Consider the following 20,340-nt stretch of genomic DNA (forward strand, 5'->3'; position numbering starts at 1 on the left):
TACTGACAATCAGGCGTTGTCATGGACGAGTGCAAACGTCAAAAAGTTAGGAAGAACGGCTCACTGGATTCTCAGATTGTCTTCATATAATTTTACTGTAGTACACGTCAGGGGAAGGGACAACATTATTGCCGATTGTTTGTCGTGCATGTTTGATGGTGTTGAAACAGCTGATTGTGAGATTGGGTGCAGTCCCGATAATTATCTTCCTGTCTGTTTACTTCATTCAGAATTACCCTTTTAGTTTCACTGATCTGTCCGAATTTCAAAAGAAAGACAATGGATGTGTCCGTCTGATTGACAAACTTTCTAGCACTAGGAAGGAACTGGGTTGTGAGTCCTTTGAATTGAAATAGGGGCTTCTGTACAATAGTATTCCTTGCAGCCATTCCTCTAAAATTTTCGTCCCTCTGAATTTAAGGCCCATGATTTTAAATTATTACCACGATTCCTATTTAGGTGCTCATCTTGGCCAACTAAAGACCTTTCACAAAATTGCCTGTATTGTGTTATGGATCCTATTGTTATATTTAGTGTTCTAGACTCATTTACATTTCACTTTATCGTATCAATGAAAATTAACAATGCATTTTTCCAAATGCTTCAAACTTAAATGATGACTTTCTATGAAACATGAAAATAATATTCTTTCCAGCTGCAAACAAAATCAATTACACTTGGCTATTAAGTGTCAACAAAATATCATTGACTGTCTGGGTCAAGAGAGCTGCTTCTATCTGACAACAGATAGACAACAGCACTAAAATTTCTCTCACTTACTGCACTAAATGCACAAAATAGAAAATATTAATTGCACAATTGTTACAAGTCTGGGGTAAAGAATACAGTTTTTATCCCACCATTTAAGTGGATCATTGTCATCGATTACATCTCTGGCAAGATAAAGGTCAACTCTGTAGACTGACATTGCATCGTCAGTTTCCGCATCATGCTAATCTGCAAATAATGATGTGATCTTAGCAGAGTAACATATTGTATATCTGTTTTCATAGGTGACCAGTGAAAATCAAACAGACCTCAGTATCTTCATTTATCCATCTGCAATGAGATTTAAATTTATCAACCCATTGAAGTACCAATTTGTATATTTGTTTTCATAGGTGACCAGTGAAGATCGAACAGACCTCAGTATCTTCATTTGTTGGTCTACAGTGAGATTTACATTTATCAACCCACTGAAGTACCAACTGAACTGTCAGATAAGTATCCCCTTCGAGAGCATCAGTCGCTTCTTTGAAGAATTTCAGAAAGGTGATGAGATGTTCCACCAAGTCGTTATCATAGCCTTCTACATTATCTAAGGCACACTTTGTGTTTAGTAACTCATAAACTTCATCGTCTCTGACAAATGTAAAAGTAGTAAGTGGGACGTGAAGCAAATAACATTTAAATAACTTCATCGGATTGTGCAAAAATCGAATTCAACATAGTATATGGACTGTTCCATCTAGCTTCAATTTCTTGTTTTACTTTTGTTTTTAAGTAATTAATGTAACCAATTTTCTTCATAAAAGAAGTTTCTGTAGCTCTGATTAAGGTGTGTCATTTTTCTAATTTGTTTTCCAGGTAAAGTTCATGAAAAACGTGCTTCAGTCTTCAGTGATGCCTAGGCCATCTATGACAGCTGATGGCAGAGGTGTTGAGGATCCCACCAGCATTAGCGCTGATGGACTGAACATACATATATACTGTGTTCAAACAATGTACAACACATGGATAATGACAGTAAAGTTAAAGGGCCTTCAGGATATTTGATCCTGGATTGGTTGCAAAACAGATGCTGTTTGATTGTTCAGTCTTTATTTCCTCTCTCATATTTTCTCCAGTTATTCTCTTGTCTAGGAAAATGGATGTCACTAAGACAAGGCTTTTGAGTGCCCATTTAATGTGCAGTATTACAAAGGTAATGCATGTAGCCATCCACATATATGCAGAAGATGCACAGGCGGAGTTTACTAAGGCATCAATAATGTCAGGCATTATCTTCGCTTTTATTTCAGCGGCCTCTGCTTGAATGTTATGTGAGATGGTCATAGAATGGGGTAGAATATCATCAACATTTACTCTTTGATACTGTGCAGCAATATTTACTAGTTCCTGGAACATCTCATGAAAGCCAACATGACACTGAATGGATGCAAATCAGAAGCACATATTTTTACAAATTTTTGCGTAAGCACTTTTTTAACACCTTGTGACACAGCTTGTGACACACACAGTATTAACACGTAATTTACAGACATTGTATTGTTGTGGTCTTATATGTTAACAACAAAGAACACTGTTCACAGGATACATACCCAACCTGTTTATGATCCTTACACCATACATAAATTTTGAAGCTTCCTTGAACTGGATTCGTGACTTAGAAGTTTATTCTTCACCACCTCTTTAGTTTCCAATTCCATGTTGACTAAGCTACTATCACCATGAGTGTGCCTCGCTCCAAGTTTACTTTTGAGTGATAATCCCTTCCTCCATCTAGCGGTGTTCTAGCAAACAAAGTGATCCCTTGCTCACGCTCGAGCAAAACGCGTCAATGCAGGACTCTAAAAAGGAGACGAGCTGCTCAACTAAGCTGTCAGTGGAGAGATGGCAGGGAATGACATTACTAGATTAATAAGTTAAAGTAGAACATTAAAAGGTAGGAGAGATTATAATATAAAGTTGAAATTCAATCATAATGTAAAGTTGAAATTCTAGTGGTCAGATTGGGCATATAATTGTTTATAGGAAGAGGAATTATGGATTGGAGTAATCTAAGTTCTCTGAAATCATTTAAGATGATGATAATAATAATAATAATAATAATAATAATAATAATAATAATAATAATAATAATAATAATAATAACATTGTTTATATCAAGAAATGGACCTACTTTAGAAGATTCTCCAGTAAACCAGTTTACAACTGAGCAGCAAAGAGAGGACCATCATTCTGCCACAGATATGGCATTTCAAAGTCATCAGTTCATGCAAGCAATTTTTTTTTTTTTTCAAAGGTAATGCATTTTCTTAATTATAACATTTTCTCTTTGATTTATTTTTTATGATTTTGGAAATGTGAACCTAAAAAAGCACAAACAAATATTTTGCCTGATGAGATTACTGAGCTTAGTGTGATCTTAACTGAGGAAATATTTAATTGTAAACTTGCATGCTTGAAGAATGTTGCTAGATGTTTTTTCCAGCCTCATGAAGCAGCTTGATTTGCACTGTGGCATACCATGATGGGTCTTGAACAAACTGTTTGGAATGTGGTAAAACAAGAGCCTAAGACAACCAAATCAACTCCTCTAAGAGCATCTTTTATATTCATTATAATATTATATACTCACCCAACTGATATCACTCTCCTTGTTCCGTACTTGGACCGTTTTCCTGTACAACTTGTTAGTATTGTAACCTTCCTGCTTGAATGATATCGAGCCTTCACTCCTCTGGACATGGACTTCCTGTTTCTGTTTTTCCTGACAAGAACTCAGACCATCCGAATGACTATCCCCTGAACATCTGTCTTTGTCTTTTGGGCCACAAGCGAGTGTCCTATCACATCCACAGCTGGCAGCTCTGTTGTGATGGCACTTTTCCTTGTCTTTATGGTGTTGTGTTTGTGATTTGTCTCCAGAACAACCATCTCTCTCTTTCCGATAACTCAGTGGAGACATGCTCTCACATTCCGAAGACCATCTAAATTGGTGCGACTTATCCTTGTCTTTGTGATTGTGGAGTGAAGGTCTCTTGTGATGCTGAGAACGTTTCCGCCCTCTCTCTACCTGGACAGGTGAAGCTGAGCGACTGCAGATTTGTGGTTCTCTGCCTGAAGATGAAGTATTTGGTTCTTTGTTGTTAACAAGTTGCTTGTCCTTAGTATGTTTGGAACAAGGTTTGTGATCACGAGTTTGATTGTTCCTTTTCTGAGACTGGAGTGAACCCTCTTTTGATGGATACCACTTTGCTTGCTGGCAAACTGGAGAAGACCTGCTTTTTATAGAATGTTTCGTTTCTCTATGATGATGTGAAGTTACTCTCTTTGAAGAAGCATGTCCCCTCTCCTCAGTATGGCGTGGGTTTGACCTTGTTTTCTTCAAATCTCCTTTTCTTCTAGGGGATGGTGAGAATGACCTCTTTATCTCTTGGTCCAATGAGGAAGAGTCATCAAGGCTCACAGACTCTTTTTCTGCCCGAATGGGAAGTGGTGGGTTATCCACTTTCTCTGGCTGTGAGCTTGTGACTAATGTAGCATCATCCTGGTGCTCTGTAATCAAACAATGGGAGAAAATCAGCTCCATTTGTCCATTAGTGGTAACAGATTCACATGAAAAGTTTAAGCAAAATTAACTCAGAGAAATTAGTCCTATTAAAAGAATGAAAGGGAATGTATATTCATTTGAAGTTTAAGTTAGTTATTTGTGGGGACCAACTGTCACTGGAGGCTGTTTTCATTTTTGACCAGGGGTTTAAGGTTAGAGGTCCCTTATAGTGAAATTTCCATCCCGCAGTCACCAGAAATTGAACCTCAATCATCAGGATAGAGAACCGCTATGGTATCACACTCCTGACATTACCTTACTATTATTTCTTCCTTTCAATGTATACATGCATGCATGTGTAAAGTCAATTAAGTCCAGATAGTAGCTAAACTTGGTTATATTTTATGACGACATTTGTGAGCGTGTAACTCTAAATATTTGAAAGTTTAAGCTGATGAAGTTTCCGCATATGCCACCGCTTGTACATGTCTATTGAATAATGCTCCTCCTGGATTGATAGGCAGTTGCTGAATCAATTTTCCTAGAGCTAAATTGAAAAGTCAAGTAAATGGGAGGAAGAATCTTGGATTATTATTTGACAAAGAACTAACTTTTACTCCCCACATATTTACCCACTAGATAATGCTACCATCCATGTAGATCCTTGGGCCTTCTTGTCCACTCCTCATGGTCTCCTGCCCTTTTTTTTGTTTTTTGCTAGCGGTTTTATGTTACACAAACACATCAAAGATTTTTGGTGATGCAAGGATGAGGAGGGGCTGGGATCGGAGAGCAAGTGGCCTTCGTCTTAATAAGGTACAGTCCCAGCATTTTCCTTGTGTGAAAATAGGGAATCACCATCTTCAGGGTAGGATTTGAACTCGCCATTTCTCGAATGCAAACTGACAGCTACGTGACCCTAACCAAACGACTAACTTGCTTGGTCTTCTGCTTTACTTCTTCAGCTTTTCACAACTTCTTCCACATACCTGAGCGCCTTCTTTTCGCATCAGATTTCTCAATAAATACCTTTTTTTAGGGTTCTAGAATCTGGCATCCTCTGAAGATGCCCAGCCTCTTGTTTGATTTTCACCACAATATTTGGCTGTCCAAACAATCCTTGCAACTCTGTATTTGTTCTTATTCTCCACCATCTTCCTCTCTGGTGGTCATGACCCAGCATTTGGAACTGTAACTATTGGCCTCAATGTGGTTATATATATTTTGATTTTTGTATTCCTGCTGACATTTATGTTTTTAAATACATTTCACAAAACATAATAGGATCAGTTTCCACATATCTAGGATAACATAATAAAAATAATTTAATTGTATTAGTGCACCTAATGAATACAAATTATTGCCATTTAATAAATGGTCTGCCTAAAATACTATATAGTAGGACATGTTTCCACCTAGCCTAGAGGTTATCTTCAGCTTAACCCTTTCAGTCATGCTTTTGTTTCTGATAGACCAAAAATTCTAAAATTTGGTACACTTGTTAAAAGAAACCTTGTAATTTATTATATCTGAACTTGAAACAGCTAGGTCGAGAAGTTTTAGAGATTTTTAATGTCCACTATAATAGACACTGTAAATTGAAGGGTGCAGAGTATAAAACACCTTTAATATTATTTATACTGTTTAGTTCAATCTATGCATATATTTACAAGGAAATAGTAGGTCAATTAATCATACAAGAAGTTTGAAAATAATATACTGAAGATTCTAAATAGGAATATACCAAAAGAATATTAGCAAAAATTTACCAGCGTGAGTTGGCCATGCGGTTAGAGGCATGCGGCTGTGAGCTTGCATCCAGGAGATAGTGGGTTCGAATCCCACTGTCAGCAGCCCTGAAGATGGTTTTCCGTGGTTTCCCATTTTCACACCAGGCATACCAGGCTGTACCTTAATTAAGGCCACAGCCGCTTTTCCAACTCCTAGGCATTTCCTATCCCATCGTCGCCATAAGACCTATCTGTGTCAGTGCGACGTAAAGCCACTAGCCACTAGCAAAAATTTACCACTGAAAAAATGCTCTGAAAGCAAGCTGAGAAATAACACAGAAGTTTGATATGGCAATTCAGTACTCAGGCACTTGTTGAGAGAGAATCAAATCAAAGATTCACCAATGCATTGCCTGAAGTGAACCAGATCCAGAACATTCAAATTCATCATCATCCAACATGATTTCCAGTTCAGATGTGTTTCCAGATTCAATGAGGGACAAAATATCATCTGCTCCTAAAGTCTTACTCTTCTTAAGACATGTTTTTATGTAATCTCAGCATCAAACAAGTAAGATAAATGAATTAATGGACAATATATATGAAACAAATTCAAATAATATAACATTTGGTTATATAACTTTTGAGGCACAGTGTCCCTTGGAATGTACATCCCAATTTATAAATTCATTTTCTGGAGTTTATTTCACATTTCCGAGCATATTAATGTATTTTCTTTATGAAATAATGTTGTATGTACTTCAATATTCACGTATTATAATAGAAATTTGGCTTGAGATAGCATGCTATACGTTCACGTCCAAAACCGCAACTGCACAGCAGAGTAATTTTTAGTATTTACCTTGTAACACCACCAGATGGCAGGCCAAGTCACTCAGTTGCCACATGGAAGATGTTCATCTCAGTGAACACTGTGACTCAATGGTCACACTGCAGCAAATATTTCCTGAACACATACTGTAATATGGACGTCCGTTATAATGAACATGGTGAGCAAAAAGGTTAAAATAACACAAGGATGAAAAACATGTATTAAAACAGTGAAACATAAAAAACTTAAATGAGATAAAATACAATCAGCAATTGCAATAAAAATCCATGTTTAGAAATGTTCATTGCTTCAGTCTTGAATCTAGTTGTAACAGATGAGCGTCCAGCCATGTTTACCACAACTATTGATTGGCTGGAGGAATAGGCCACTTTAAAATTATGAAGACTGTCAAATGTTATCTGTTTGTCACACGTCTGACTCGTTGGCTGAATGGTCAACGTACTGGCCTTCGGTTCAGAGGGTCCCAGGTTCGATTCCTGGCCGGGTCGGGGATTTTAACCTTAATTGGTTCATTCCGGTGGCTTAGGGGCTGGGTGTGTGTGGTGTACTCAACATTAGAAATCATCCTAGGTAGGGCCCTCATCTTCACAGACATGCAGGTCGCCTAATAGGCCATCTACTAGAAAAAGACCTGCACCAGGCCTCTCCGGAGGCCATACGCCATTATTTATTATGTTTGTCACACTTCCAGAATGGAGTGAAATTATGAGATTCATAAATTTCTGCATAGGGAATATAAATGTAACCAGGATCTAAAAGTATAACCAAAAAGCCAAGTGTGAGAACAAAAAAATATGAGGTTGATGAGGTTCACTTCTTTCTGTAAGTGTGACAGTCCTCATAATTTTAAAGTATTAAATGGCAGTGATTTGTATTGAATAGGTGGACTTAATGCAGTTAAATTATTTTTAGAATTTTATCCTAGATATTTAAAGTCAATATGGAACCAAAATGAAGTTCATTACCAGTTTCCATATGCTGTCCTTTCTTCAATTCCTGTCACCGTTTCATTATCTTTCATTATTATTGACCCTAAATATTTGAAGGTTTCAACTATCTGATATTATTTTTTGTATTCAAAGTTATGCCAGATTCTGGAGAATCTGGAATACAATGGTGGTGAATGAAAATCCACACCCTGTTTTCAGTCATTCAACCCGGTCAAGGGTGGAATGAATGAAGCCCCAACTAAAAGCGAGGATTGGAATTGTGCTGGCCGCCGAAGCCTGTCGCATTCCTCTGAGGAAATGATTAATGACAGACAGATGGAATGAAATGATATTGGAGAATGTTGCTAGAATGAAAGATGACAGGACAAACCAGAGAACCTGGAGAAAATCCTGTCCCGATTCCACTTTGTCCAGCACAAATCTCACATGGAGTTACCAAGATTTGAACCATGGAACCCAGCGGTGAGAGGCTGTTATGCTGCCACCTGAACCACGGAGGCTGTCAATACAATGTTGGTACAGAGTACTAAATAAAATTTGGGAAGAAAATGAAATCCCCAGTGACTGGAAGCGAGACGTGATCATTCCACTATTTAAGAAAGGTGGCACTTCTTTATGTCTCAGACATTCCCATGTGTGCTTACATGGTATGTGATCATATGCCTTCTCACTATCCAAGAATATAACTATTCTAGTCTTATCCCAATATTCTTCAAAGAGCATTCTTGTTGAAAAAATTAGATCTAGGGTTGATCTGTCTGCTTTAAAGCCATGTTGTTCTTCCTCAGGTTTAGGTTCAACAGATTTTCTGACTTTTTTTATCCAGGATAGACTCATACACTTTTAACCCATCTAATGAAAGCGTTACACTTCTTTCGAGGAGTTATTAAAGACAATGGGGTGGTACATAGTGCCTTATTTAAAATTTCTCTTTGACTATGTCATAAATAATAGTGTAATACCAAAGGAATGAAAGGAATCTATAATAATACCAATTTATAAAGGAAAGGGTGATAAAAGGAAACCAGAGAACTACAGACCAATCAGCCTGACCAGTAAAGTTTGTAAAATACTGGAGAGTTTAATATCAAAGTACATCAGAGGGATATGTGATGATAAAAATTGGTTCATGAGAAGCCAGTATGGATTTAGAAAGAAATTTTCTTGTGTGGCACAACTGGTGGGATTTTAGCAGGACATATCAGATCAATTGGATTCAGGAGGTCAGTTAGATTGCATAGCCATAGATCTTCCCAAAGCCTTTGATAGAGTGGAACATGGAATATTATTAAAGAAATTGGAGGGAATAGGATTGGACATAAGGGTTACACATTGGATAAAAACATTTCTAAATTCAAGGGTTCAAAAAGTCAAAGTAGAAAATAATGTATCGCAGGAAGAGAAAGTTTGGAAGGGAATTGCACAGGGTAGTGTAATATTGGTCCATTACTTTTCTTAATATACGCAAATGATTTAGGGAACAATATAATATCAAAAATAAGATTGTATGCAGATGACATAATTGTTTATAGGGAAATAAATAACACTGAGGATTGTTCAGAATTACAAAGGGACCTTGAAAGTATCCAACAATGGGTTGAAGAAAATAATATGAAGGTTAATGGAGGCAAATCAACTGTTACAACTTTTACAAACAGGAGCTTTAAAACCGAATTTGAATATACTTTGGATGAGGTAGTTATCCCAAACGATGGCAAGTGCAAATACTTAGGTGTGAGATTTTAAAGTAATTTGCACATGAAGGGTCATGTTGATGACAATGTTGGGAAAGCATACAGATCATTACATGTCATAATGAGGCTACTTAAAGGATGCAATAAAGAATTAAAAGAAAAAAGTTACTTAAGTATGGTTCGTCCATTATTGGAATATGCAAACAGTGTTTGGGATCCTCACCAAGAATACTTAATAAAAGAAATAGATAGTGTGCAGAGGAAAGCAGCAAGATTTGTAACAGGGGATTTCAGGAGAAAGAGTAGTGTATCAGAAATGTTAAAGGAAATTAGGTGGGAAACTTTAAGTAAGAGAAGGGAGAAAACTAGACTTATACGACTATAGAGAGCTTATACAAGAGAAGAAGCCTGGGGAGATATCCGTGAGAGGCTTCAGTTGGAAAATAATTATATCGGCAGGACAGACCACAAATATAAAATTGGAAGGAATTTTAGCAGAAGCGATTGGGGTAAATTTTCATTCATTGGGAAGGGTGTGAAGGAGTGGAACAGTTTACCAGGGGTTGTGTTTGATCCTTTTCCAAAATCTGTACAGATATTCAAGAAGAGACTAAACAGCAACAGAGAAAATAAATGAAGTGTTAGAGGGCATTCAACCAGTGCAGGTTATTGTAAATAAAAAAATGTGTGTGAATAAATTAATTCCATCCCCTGGTCTAAGGAGTTTGGACAGCCAAAGTAGGGGAATGCCTGTAGGGGTGAAGTACAGTGGGGACTTCCGAGGGCCTCGGGACTGCTACGGTAGCTATGAAGGCCCTTCAGGAACTCTGAAAAGTGGTGGCAAAAGGGGCTCTGGTTAAGACGCAGCAGGTTGTTCTGCTACTTAGGTTCCAGAATGAGTAAAAAAAAAAAAAAGTTAATAAATGCAATGTAAATTTTAATCTTATACCAGTTGTATAGTATCATTTGAAGTAATTCCACATACTGTATATCAGTTGACTATATTTGTAAGTAGTACAGGAGATATTATAAGTAGAATTTTGTAAACAATATAAATTTATTAAGGATGAGCTGTGTGTTTAATAGAAAAAATTGTTAGTGTAAATTGTATAATATTGTATTATAGGAAAATTTTCTTCTCTTGTTAATTTAATATTTAGTGCTTGACAATAATGTATTTTAGTGTACTATCTGCCACCGAGGTAGACACCTCATTTGTAAATAAAGAGATTTTGATTTGACCTTCTTATATAGTGGAATGATCACGCTTTGCTTCCAGTCACTGGGGACTTCATTTACTTCCCAAACAAGGGTTACCCCACTCTTACAGCCTCATAAACATTTGTTTAATTTTGTTTAAATTTGTGAATACTGACTTTTTTTTTTTTTTTTTTTTTTTTGCTTTACGTCGCACCAACACAGATAAGTCTTATGGCGACGATGGGACAGGGAAGGGCTAGGAGTGGGAAGGAAGCGGCCGTGGCCTTAATTAAGGTACAGCCCCAGCATTTGCCTGGTGTGAAAATGGGAAACCATGGAAAACCATCCTCAGGGCTGCCGACAGTGGGGTTCAAACCCACTATCTCCCGAAAACTGGATACTGGCCGCACTTAAGCGACTGCAGCTATCGAGCTCGGTGAATACTGACTTAACATAGTCTTTATATACTTTTTTATCAATTCAGTTCCCTTACTGGACAGCAGATAACACGTAAAAAAGAAAAAAAGAAGAGCCATGTAATTAGAATAAACTACTTCTAATAAACTACTTTTAACCTTTCACAGACAGCTGATTGAATAATTTCTCATCCTTGTTAATTTATAACTTTCCTCGTTCAGACAAATTTGAGACAAAAGTTGTAGGATTAAATTGTGCTGATGATGACTACCTAAGGTGTGATTCCTACTTTATGAAAGATGATAAGGTAAGTATTTAAAAGTGTATTAATGGAAGATGATTACATAAATATTTCAGATATATCTGGAATATATTCCTCTCAGTTCTGACGATGTAGGGATATTATGCTTTGTTCCTTGAGGTAAATTACAATGGGTTAAAACTATCGTCAATGATTCTCTGCTCCAGCAAACTAGGTGCAGATACTTACAAGCCTCTTCCAGTTCATCCTGTCCATCCACAGCTGATGTTCTACTTCTTTCTGACAATTTCGATCATGTTATGCAAGGTCTTTGAAAATTTTATTTTCCCAACCATCACAAGGTCTCTCTCTGGGCCTCTTACCAGCATCATTCCTTTCATAGCATGCTCTTGGGGTCCCAATTGGAGCCATCCAGTGGCGTATGCTGAATCCAAGACGTGGGCTACCAAAAGATTTATGTTACCCTTTTTTGATGGTTGCTTTAGTAAATGTCAAGCCTTTTAGGACCTCTGAGCTGCAGCCAATAGCCAACGAAATAGCCTGCTGTGTTGTCCAAGCTGCTTCACAGGCTACTGCCGTGGCCTCTGCTACTGTCAATAATCAACATCTGATCAGTGGAGATGGTATTCTAAGGTTTAGCAAATTAAAGTCTGGCTTTGTGACTAAATGGATAGATGCTTGCTTTTCATCCGATGGCCCCAGTTCAGTTCTCAGAATCAACCCCCTCATACTGTTAATTCCCGTGGCTTGGGGACTGGGTGTTTATGACATCTTCACCATTCATTTCATCCTCATTAGGTCACCACCAAACCTACCAGATGCCATGCACCATCATTATTATTATTATTATTATTATTATTAAATAAAAATTTGGAATTTTACAGCATTACCAGTGGTCGTATGCATCGTTCACTGGTTTATTAGATTCCTTAGGAGATCAGTGGTGGTGTCCGACTTATTCTATTCCAAACAACAAAAGAGAACACTAAAGCTGAAAGAATGCATTTCATTTTAGCAGACCTACCTATAAAAAGAAACTATATTACTTCTATAACAGCAGCCCTGCAGTGTCTTTCTACAAGGATGTAGAAGTAACTGAAGTGAAATATCAGCACTCTGTTATCCATGAGTATGAGATGAGGAAGTATATACGATGAAGAACGCATGGCTGTTAGCAAGCAGTGGCGATCTGATGGACCGAAACCTAGCACACATACCCCCCAGTCCCTGCACCTATCGGGCATACATCAGCAAGCCGCGCGATGTGGGTCGAGGGGAGAGGGACACAGAACCAGGACTGCAAGATCTGTCTCCGATGCCTTGCTCTCAGAAATACCTGCAACGTTATATCTCATTACTTTGAAGTTTGTAAATGGAAGAATGTGTAAGACACTTACATTATGATGTGTTTTAGATTTCCGTCATTCTCATTTGAAGTTTGGGCTTCACTGACAGCCTTGGTAGCCCTCAGTGTATGCCACTGGAACCATCCTTGTCGTATGTCCATTCCATCATAATTTGCTTAATTGTAAGGTTTCCAAGAGACTCGCGCCCAGTCCAAACTGTTCCCCGATATTTCCATTCCTTATTTTGTCTCGCTTTCTCTTTTGGGGACAAGAGCAGAGGAACTTCATTTCAGTGACTTGTAGGTGACTTTTTAAAATTATTTTTTTATTAAGTTTATTTATTGTCGCTTTAACTTAGTCATATTGCGACATTCATATTTACACATAAAGAAATAATTACATTGATCACATAGAGCTACAATTGCAAATATAACAATTGTACATATTGATCAGATAGTGATTACATGTTATTGAATAGATTTGTTTGTTTATAAAACTTTATGATGTTTTTACACCGAGTATCTTTGTTCAAGATGTCACATACACTATTATTCTGGTTTAAGTTACACAATTGTCTTTGTTGATCGTATAGATGACATTATAGTAAAATGTGGTCAACAGTTTTTATTTTTTGACAGGTGTCATATATTGGTGGAGGTTTCTTAGAGAAGATATGTGCATGAGTCAGTTGCTATGGCCTATACGTATTCTAGTTATGAGCACTTTTTATCGATGCTGGAGGAATGAAACATCAAATTTATCTGTAGATCCACGCCTGATATCATGGAGTTTTGTGGATTGTTTCCGTGTCCAGTCAGTTAACCATTGTTTTTGGATCTTTTTAGTAAGGAAAGCCACTACATTTGTGTGGGGAATTAGAAAGTTTGGATCATGTACAGGAAGACGAGTTGCTTCTTTAGCTGATATGTCAGCTTGTTCATTGCCTTTTATTCCCTTATGTGAGGGAATCCATAATATGGTAACTTTCTGCACTTTATTTTTCGCAGTATTGTAAGTCTGCAGTATGTCTTGGACTGTCCAGCCCCGCGGTCTAGTGGGCAACGCGTCTGCCTGTCACCCGGCGGCCTCGGGTTCGATTCCTGGCCGGGTCAAGGTTTTTTAATTGTAAATGATTAATATCCCTGGCCTAGGGACTGGGTGTCTTTGTCATCCTTAATGTTCCTTTCCTCAAATTCAACACACTACACGTCCGCAATTCCAATTACATGCAGGTCATCAACGTCATGAACAAATATAATTTTCTTTAAAAAATCAAAAAATGACTTGGACTAGCATATTTGAGGATGATGCACTTTGAATGAGCTTTACGGTTGATAAAGAATCACTAAGGATTAAGAAAGGATCTTTTTGGGGGAAGTTTTTTATGGATTCCATAGCTTTTAAGATAGCATACAGTTCACATGTGAATATATGTAGCTGGTAGTGCATACTTCATTGTGTGATTGGGGCTTATTAGCCATAAGTTTGAACTAAAACAGACACAGCTAAATTTTTAACCTCCCACCTTTCACCCGACCCCCGTCCCCTCCCACTTTTTTAAAGGTTCAACCTTTATATTTTAATATGTTAGAAATTGTTTTAAGATTTGTATGGAATAATATGTGTCTGTACTTTTATGAATTTCTACCTAAACCAAAAAGTGTACCTGATGATGTTTAGTCCATCCAAATAAAACATGTACTAACTTGAAAATTAAATTTGTCAAAGGCAAAATAAAAAGTATTGATTAGGTGAAACAATTTCTCTGCTTGATTTATTGATACATTAAGATGTCATTTTACATACAGATAAGAGACTATAACTTACAACACTGTTTTATTCTTATACATTTATGAGTATGTCATATTGAGCTTACACAAAGATGGAATTATTTAGACAATTTTAAAAACTATGACTTCTGTGTAATGTTCTTTGTAAATATAATCATATTTTATAATGTCTTAATCTAAAATAACCCTGTGAGGATGACTCAAATGGAGTCAAAACATGTTTGAGTAGAATAACAATTCAACTCAGCAGATGAAAACTGTATTGAATTGGAGGATATAATAAATGTTTATACAGTATTATTGTAAAATGTTACATCACTTGTAGAATTGCAGCACTTCAACAAATATGATTAAAAAGGAATGGAACAATCAGGTGACCAATGGAAGAGGTACAAGTAGCAATGGGACTACATTTCTTCTGGAAAAGTCTGTGACATAATCAGTTTCACTCCAATCAATGAAAAAAATGTTCTTTGAGACTTGGAGTGAAATTCCTTAATATTACAATGCTGTGTGTGTGTGTACTCCCATAGAAGAGGCAAAGGAAGAAGACAAAGATGAATTTTACTCAAGACTGGAGGAAGAAATTAACAAAGTCCAAAGAAGACAAAGATGAATTTTACTCAAGACTGGAGGAAGAAATTAACAAAGTCCAAAGACATGATGTGAAAATTATTCTTTGGGACCTGAATCCAAAAATTGGAAGAGAAGATATAAGAAAGGTAGGCCCTACCATGAAGAAAGTAATAACAATGGCTTAAGACTGATAGACTTTGTCATTGGGAAGGAGACGGTAATAAAAAATTACTTGGCATCCAGAGGTGCCAGTGGTGATACAGATCACTATCTAGTCAGGATACAGTACAGACAAAAAATTACTGAAGAAGTGGCAGTGTGGTTTGGGTCACGTAGCTGTCAGCTTGCATTCAGGAGATAGTGGGTATGAATGGCAGCCCTGAAGATGGTCTTCCTTTCCTATCTCATCGTTACCATAAAACCTATCTGTGTCAGTGCAGCATAAAACAAATTGTAAAAAGTAAATAAAAAGAGACAGAAGACTGATATGATTTAAGCAAGGAAGAAGGAAAACGAAGCATAATATTGAGGGTCTCAGAAGTATAGAACTGAGAGATGGAAACTTATAGAGACTTTGGAAAACAAAAAGGAGTTATGGGACAGTGGAGAGGTAGAGGAAGTGCTGAGGACAGTAATCACTGAAGCTGGTTGAGACAAAAGGAACATAAAAAGGATGCCAGACACTAATTCAAGAGAGAAACAAAGCTATACAGAAAATAATGCTTCAAAGGTATTTATTTATTTATCTTATCAGAAGCACTAATATATATAAATACAAACTGTACAACCAAAAGACAAATATATAATATAACAATCATAACATTAAAAAAAAAGTTCCCAATGTGAAAATGGCAAACAATAGATGAGAACAGAGAGAAAAGAAGAAGAGCGAACAAGACATGTAAAGCAGATAAAAGACAGTTTGAGAGCGAGAGAATTGAAGGCAGTCTTCTATAAGAATAAAGGTGGGAACTTGATTGGAGACAAAATCAAGACCTTGGAAAGATGGCAGGAACACTTTTATGAGTTGCTCATTGGAAACAAGGACAATAGAGAAGAGGAAAATTTGGTTGAGATGGAAGAAGAGACATTAGAAAAGGTGAGTAGTGCAATTAGAGCATTGAATAACAATAAACCACCAGGTGTATGGTGGGGAAAGAGTAGGAAAGGCTGTTTGTGAGCTAATAAAGGAAAAACGCAAAGATTGGACAGTGGGCATAATATGCCGCACACATAAGAAAGGGGACAAGTCAGTGAGTGGAAATTACTGTAGGTGAAAAGTATAGTGGGGGAATACCAGGCACTCGATACTGGATCAGATATTCTTACTACGACAAGTCCTGGAAAAGCAGCTTCACCAGCTCTATGTGCATTTTAAGCAAGCATAAGGTATCTTAGACAGAGGTAAGGTGTATGAAATTATGAGAGAATTTGGAATCCACTACAAACTGGGCAGACTGATTGAAACAAACATGCAAGTTACAGTATGTAAGGTCGGAATGGAACAAGAGATTTCTGAAGAGTCCTTTGTTAAGAAAGTTTTGAGACAAGATGTGTTCTCTACACTCCTTTTCAGTTTAGCTGTAGAAAAACTTATTTGGCAACTGTCCATCAAACCAGGAGGAACAAGTACAAGAGGTGGCATATGCGGATGATGTAGCAGAAGACAGTGGGTCTTCAGGTGAACACAGATAAAACCAAATACATGATGGGAGGAAATGAAGGTGGCAGGGGATTTCCGGTATAACTTCACTGCTATCATAGTGGTATACAATCCCCACTGTACTTTGCCCTTACAGGCAGTCCCCAACTTCCCAACTTCATGCCATTGTCCACCTCCCACGACATGGATAAGTATGTTTAGTGGCAGCTCGTGACAAAAATTTTAGGGGGTTCACAACAACATTTTTGTTCATGTCTCAAATCAGCAAAAAAGTAACATAGGTACATAAATTATTTCACTAAAAGTTCCTTGTACGGTTCCTTTTTCACAAATAATACGGTGGAACCCCTGTAACCGAGGATACATTTTATACTAGACTAATCTGTTGGTGTAGAACAAAAGTAAAATTCATAATAACTTTACTAAACTGCGAATATTGAAGGATGCGAGCACTATTCTTGGTTTTTAAATAGCACGAAGTTCACCTGGGTGTTAGTGTAGAACAAAACTAAACCCCATGGCCTACCAAGCGACCGTTGGTCAGCCCGGTGGCCTGCAGATTATGAGGTGTCGTGTGGTCAGCACAACGAATCCTCTCGGCCATTATTCTTGGCTTTCTAGACCAGAACCGCCACCTCACCATCAGATAGCTCCTCAATTATAATCACGTAGACTGAGTGGACCTCGAGCCAGCCCTCAAATCCAGGTAAAAATCCCTGACCTGGCCAGGAATCGAACCCGGACCATCCGGGTAAGAGGCAGGTGCGCTACTCCTACACTGCGGGACCGGCTGTGTTAACGTAGAACAAAAGTAAAATTCATAATAACTTTACTGCACTGCGAACATTGAAGGATGCAAGTACTATTCTTGGTTTTTAAATAAGATGAAGTTCACCTGGTTATGACGAGAAGCATAGAAATAATATGTACCGCATTTATCGATCAATTGTTTTAAAAATAATCGTTTCCTAATTGACCCCGATAGTCTCCACATTATCTTGCTTAATCAGGGTTCTACTGTATCACACGTTAATTATTCTTATCTTGGAAATTAATTATAAACAACACAATGGCTCATTCCACATTAAGAAAACAGTATTGCTCTTATGGACCTACAACGAGTGAACATACCCCCTCTGAGACACCCATAATTCCTCGTGATTAAGGGATATTATACTGTACTTTGTAATGTATTATGAAAGATAGATAAAAAGGATGAGCCATTTTTGCCCGTGAGATATTAAAAGAATTATATAACATGGTTCATGTTTGTGGGTTACTGTAGTCACGTCCTAGTTCGTGAACCATGGGCAACGGCTGAGTGGCCTAGTAAGTGGTCCTGAGAGTCGGGATACCAGTTGCTATGGAATGGGAGTGGGCATCTCGGACATATTCTGAGTCGTGGCCCTCCTTGTGCTCAGTCGGCTAGGACTATAAAATTCACCGGTGGTCCATAACCCGTTAGAGGAGGGATCCTCACTTGGACTATGTGCAAGTAGGGCAGCATCCTGCTTCATGAATTTACCGAGCTCAGAACACTTTAAGCAAGCCTCGGACCTATGGGAGTAATGGAGTCCCACTCCCATTTGACAGGCGAGGGACTCCTTGGAAACAACTTGGCGAACGAAATGGAATTCGATGGGGAGCTATCAATATTAATGGGGCTTATGGAAGAAAGAAGGTAGAACTGGCTCAGTCAGCAAAGAGGATGCATCTGGATGTGCTAGGAGTAAGTGATATTCGGGTAAGGGGAGATAAGGAGGAAGAGATAGGAGATTATAAAGTGTACTTGACGGGTGTTAGAAAGGGAAGGGCAGAGTCTGGGGTAGGGCTCTTTATCAGGAATACCATTGCACGCAACATAGTTTCTGTTAGGCACGTAAATGAGCGAATGATGTGGGTAGATTTGTCAGTTGGAGGAATTAGGACAATAATTGTGTCCGTGTATTCACCATGTGAGGGTGCAGATGAGGATGAAGTTGACAAGTTTTATGAAGCATTGAGTGACATCGTGGTCAGAGTCAACAGCAAGGATAGAATAGTGCTAATGGGCGATTTCAATGCGAGAGTTGGGAATAGAACTGAAGGATACGAAAGGGTGATTGGTAAATGTGGGGAAGATATGGAAGCTAATGGGAATGGGAAGCGTTTGCTGGACTTCTGTGCTAGTATGGGTTTAGCTGTTACGAATACATTCTTCAAGCATAAGGCTATTCACCGGTACACATGGGAGGCTAGGGGTACCAGGTCCATAATAGACTATATCTTACCAGACTTCGAATTCAGGAAATCTCTTAGGAATGTACGAGTTTTCCGGGGATTTTTCGATGATACAGACCATTATCTGATCTGTAGTGAACTAAGTATCTCTAGGCCTAGGGTAGAGAAAGTGAAATCTGTCTGCAAACGATTAAGGGTAGAAAATCTCCAGGACGAAGAAATTAGACAGAAGTACATGGATATGATTAGTGAGAAGTTTCGAACAGTAGACAGTAAGCAGGTTCAGGATATAGAAAGTGAATGGATGGCATACAGGGATGCTGTAGTAGAAACAGCAAGGGAATGCCTAGGAACAACTGTGTGTAAAGATGGGAAAAGGCGAACATCTTGGTGGAATGATGAAGTGAGAGCAGCCTGTAAACGTAAAAAGAAGGCTTATCAGAAATGGCTCCGAACAAGGGCCGAGGCAGACAGGGATTGGTACGTAGATGAAAAAAACAGAGCGAAACAAATAGTTGTTGAATCCAAAAAGAAGTTTTGGGAAGATTTTGGTAATAACGTGGAAAGGCTAGGTCAAGCATCAGGGAAACCTTTCTGGACAGTAATAAAGAATCTTAGGAAGGGAGGGAAAAAGGAAATGAACAGTGTGTTGAGTAATTCAGGTAAACTCATAATAGATCCCAGGGAATCACTGGAGAGGTGGAGGGAATATTTTGAACATCTTCTCAATGTAAAAGGAAATCATCATGGTGGTGTTGCAAACAGCCAAGCTCATGGGGAGAAGGAAAATGATGTTGGTGAAATTATGCTTGAGGAAGTGGAAAGGATAGTAAATAAACTCCATTGTCATAAGGCAGTGGGAATAGATGAAATTAGACCTGAAATGGTTAAGTATAGTGGGAAGGCAGGGATGAAATGGCTTCATAGAGTAGTAAAATTAGCGTGGAGTGTTGGTAAGGTACCTTCAGATTGGACAAAAGCAGTAATTGCACCTATCTATAAGCAAGGGAACAGGAAGGATTGCAACAACTATCGAGGTATCTCATTGATTAGTATACCAGGCAAAGTATTCACTGGCATCTTGGAAGGGAGGGTGCGATCAGTCGTTGAGAGGAAGTTGGATGAAAACCAGTGTGGTTTCAGACCACAGAGAGGCTGTCAGGATCAGATTTTCAGTATGCGCCAGGTAATTGAAAAATGCTACGAGAGGAATAGGCAGTTGTGTTTATGTTGACAATTGGGCTTCAGTGAGAATTGATGGTAGAATGAGTTCTTGGTTCAGGGTACTTACAGGAGTTAGACAAGGCTGTAATCTTTCACCTTTGCTGTTTGTAGTTTACATGGATCATATGCTGAAAGGTAT

General features: G+C 38.1%; 1 protein-coding gene across 2 annotated transcripts in view; it reads right to left on the reverse strand.

Moving 5' to 3' along the window:
• LOC136877077 (uncharacterized) overlaps positions 1–20,340 on the reverse strand; it is a 52,109-nt gene that overhangs the window by 21,983 nt on the left and 9,786 nt on the right. For both annotated transcript variants that reach the window (XM_067150894.2, XM_067150893.2), the window contains exon 2: positions 3,362–4,281. In XM_067150894.2, coding sequence (XP_067006995.1) covers positions 3,362–3,691 — 330 coding nt within the window. In that variant the 5' untranslated portion in view covers positions 3,692–4,281. The remainder of the gene's footprint in view (positions 1–3,361; positions 4,282–20,340) is intronic.

The sequence above is a fragment of the Anabrus simplex genome, chromosome 7 (assembly GCF_040414725.1).
Source record: "Anabrus simplex isolate iqAnaSimp1 chromosome 7, ASM4041472v1, whole genome shotgun sequence".
Classification (NCBI taxonomy): Eukaryota; Metazoa; Arthropoda; class Insecta; order Orthoptera; family Tettigoniidae; genus Anabrus; species Anabrus simplex.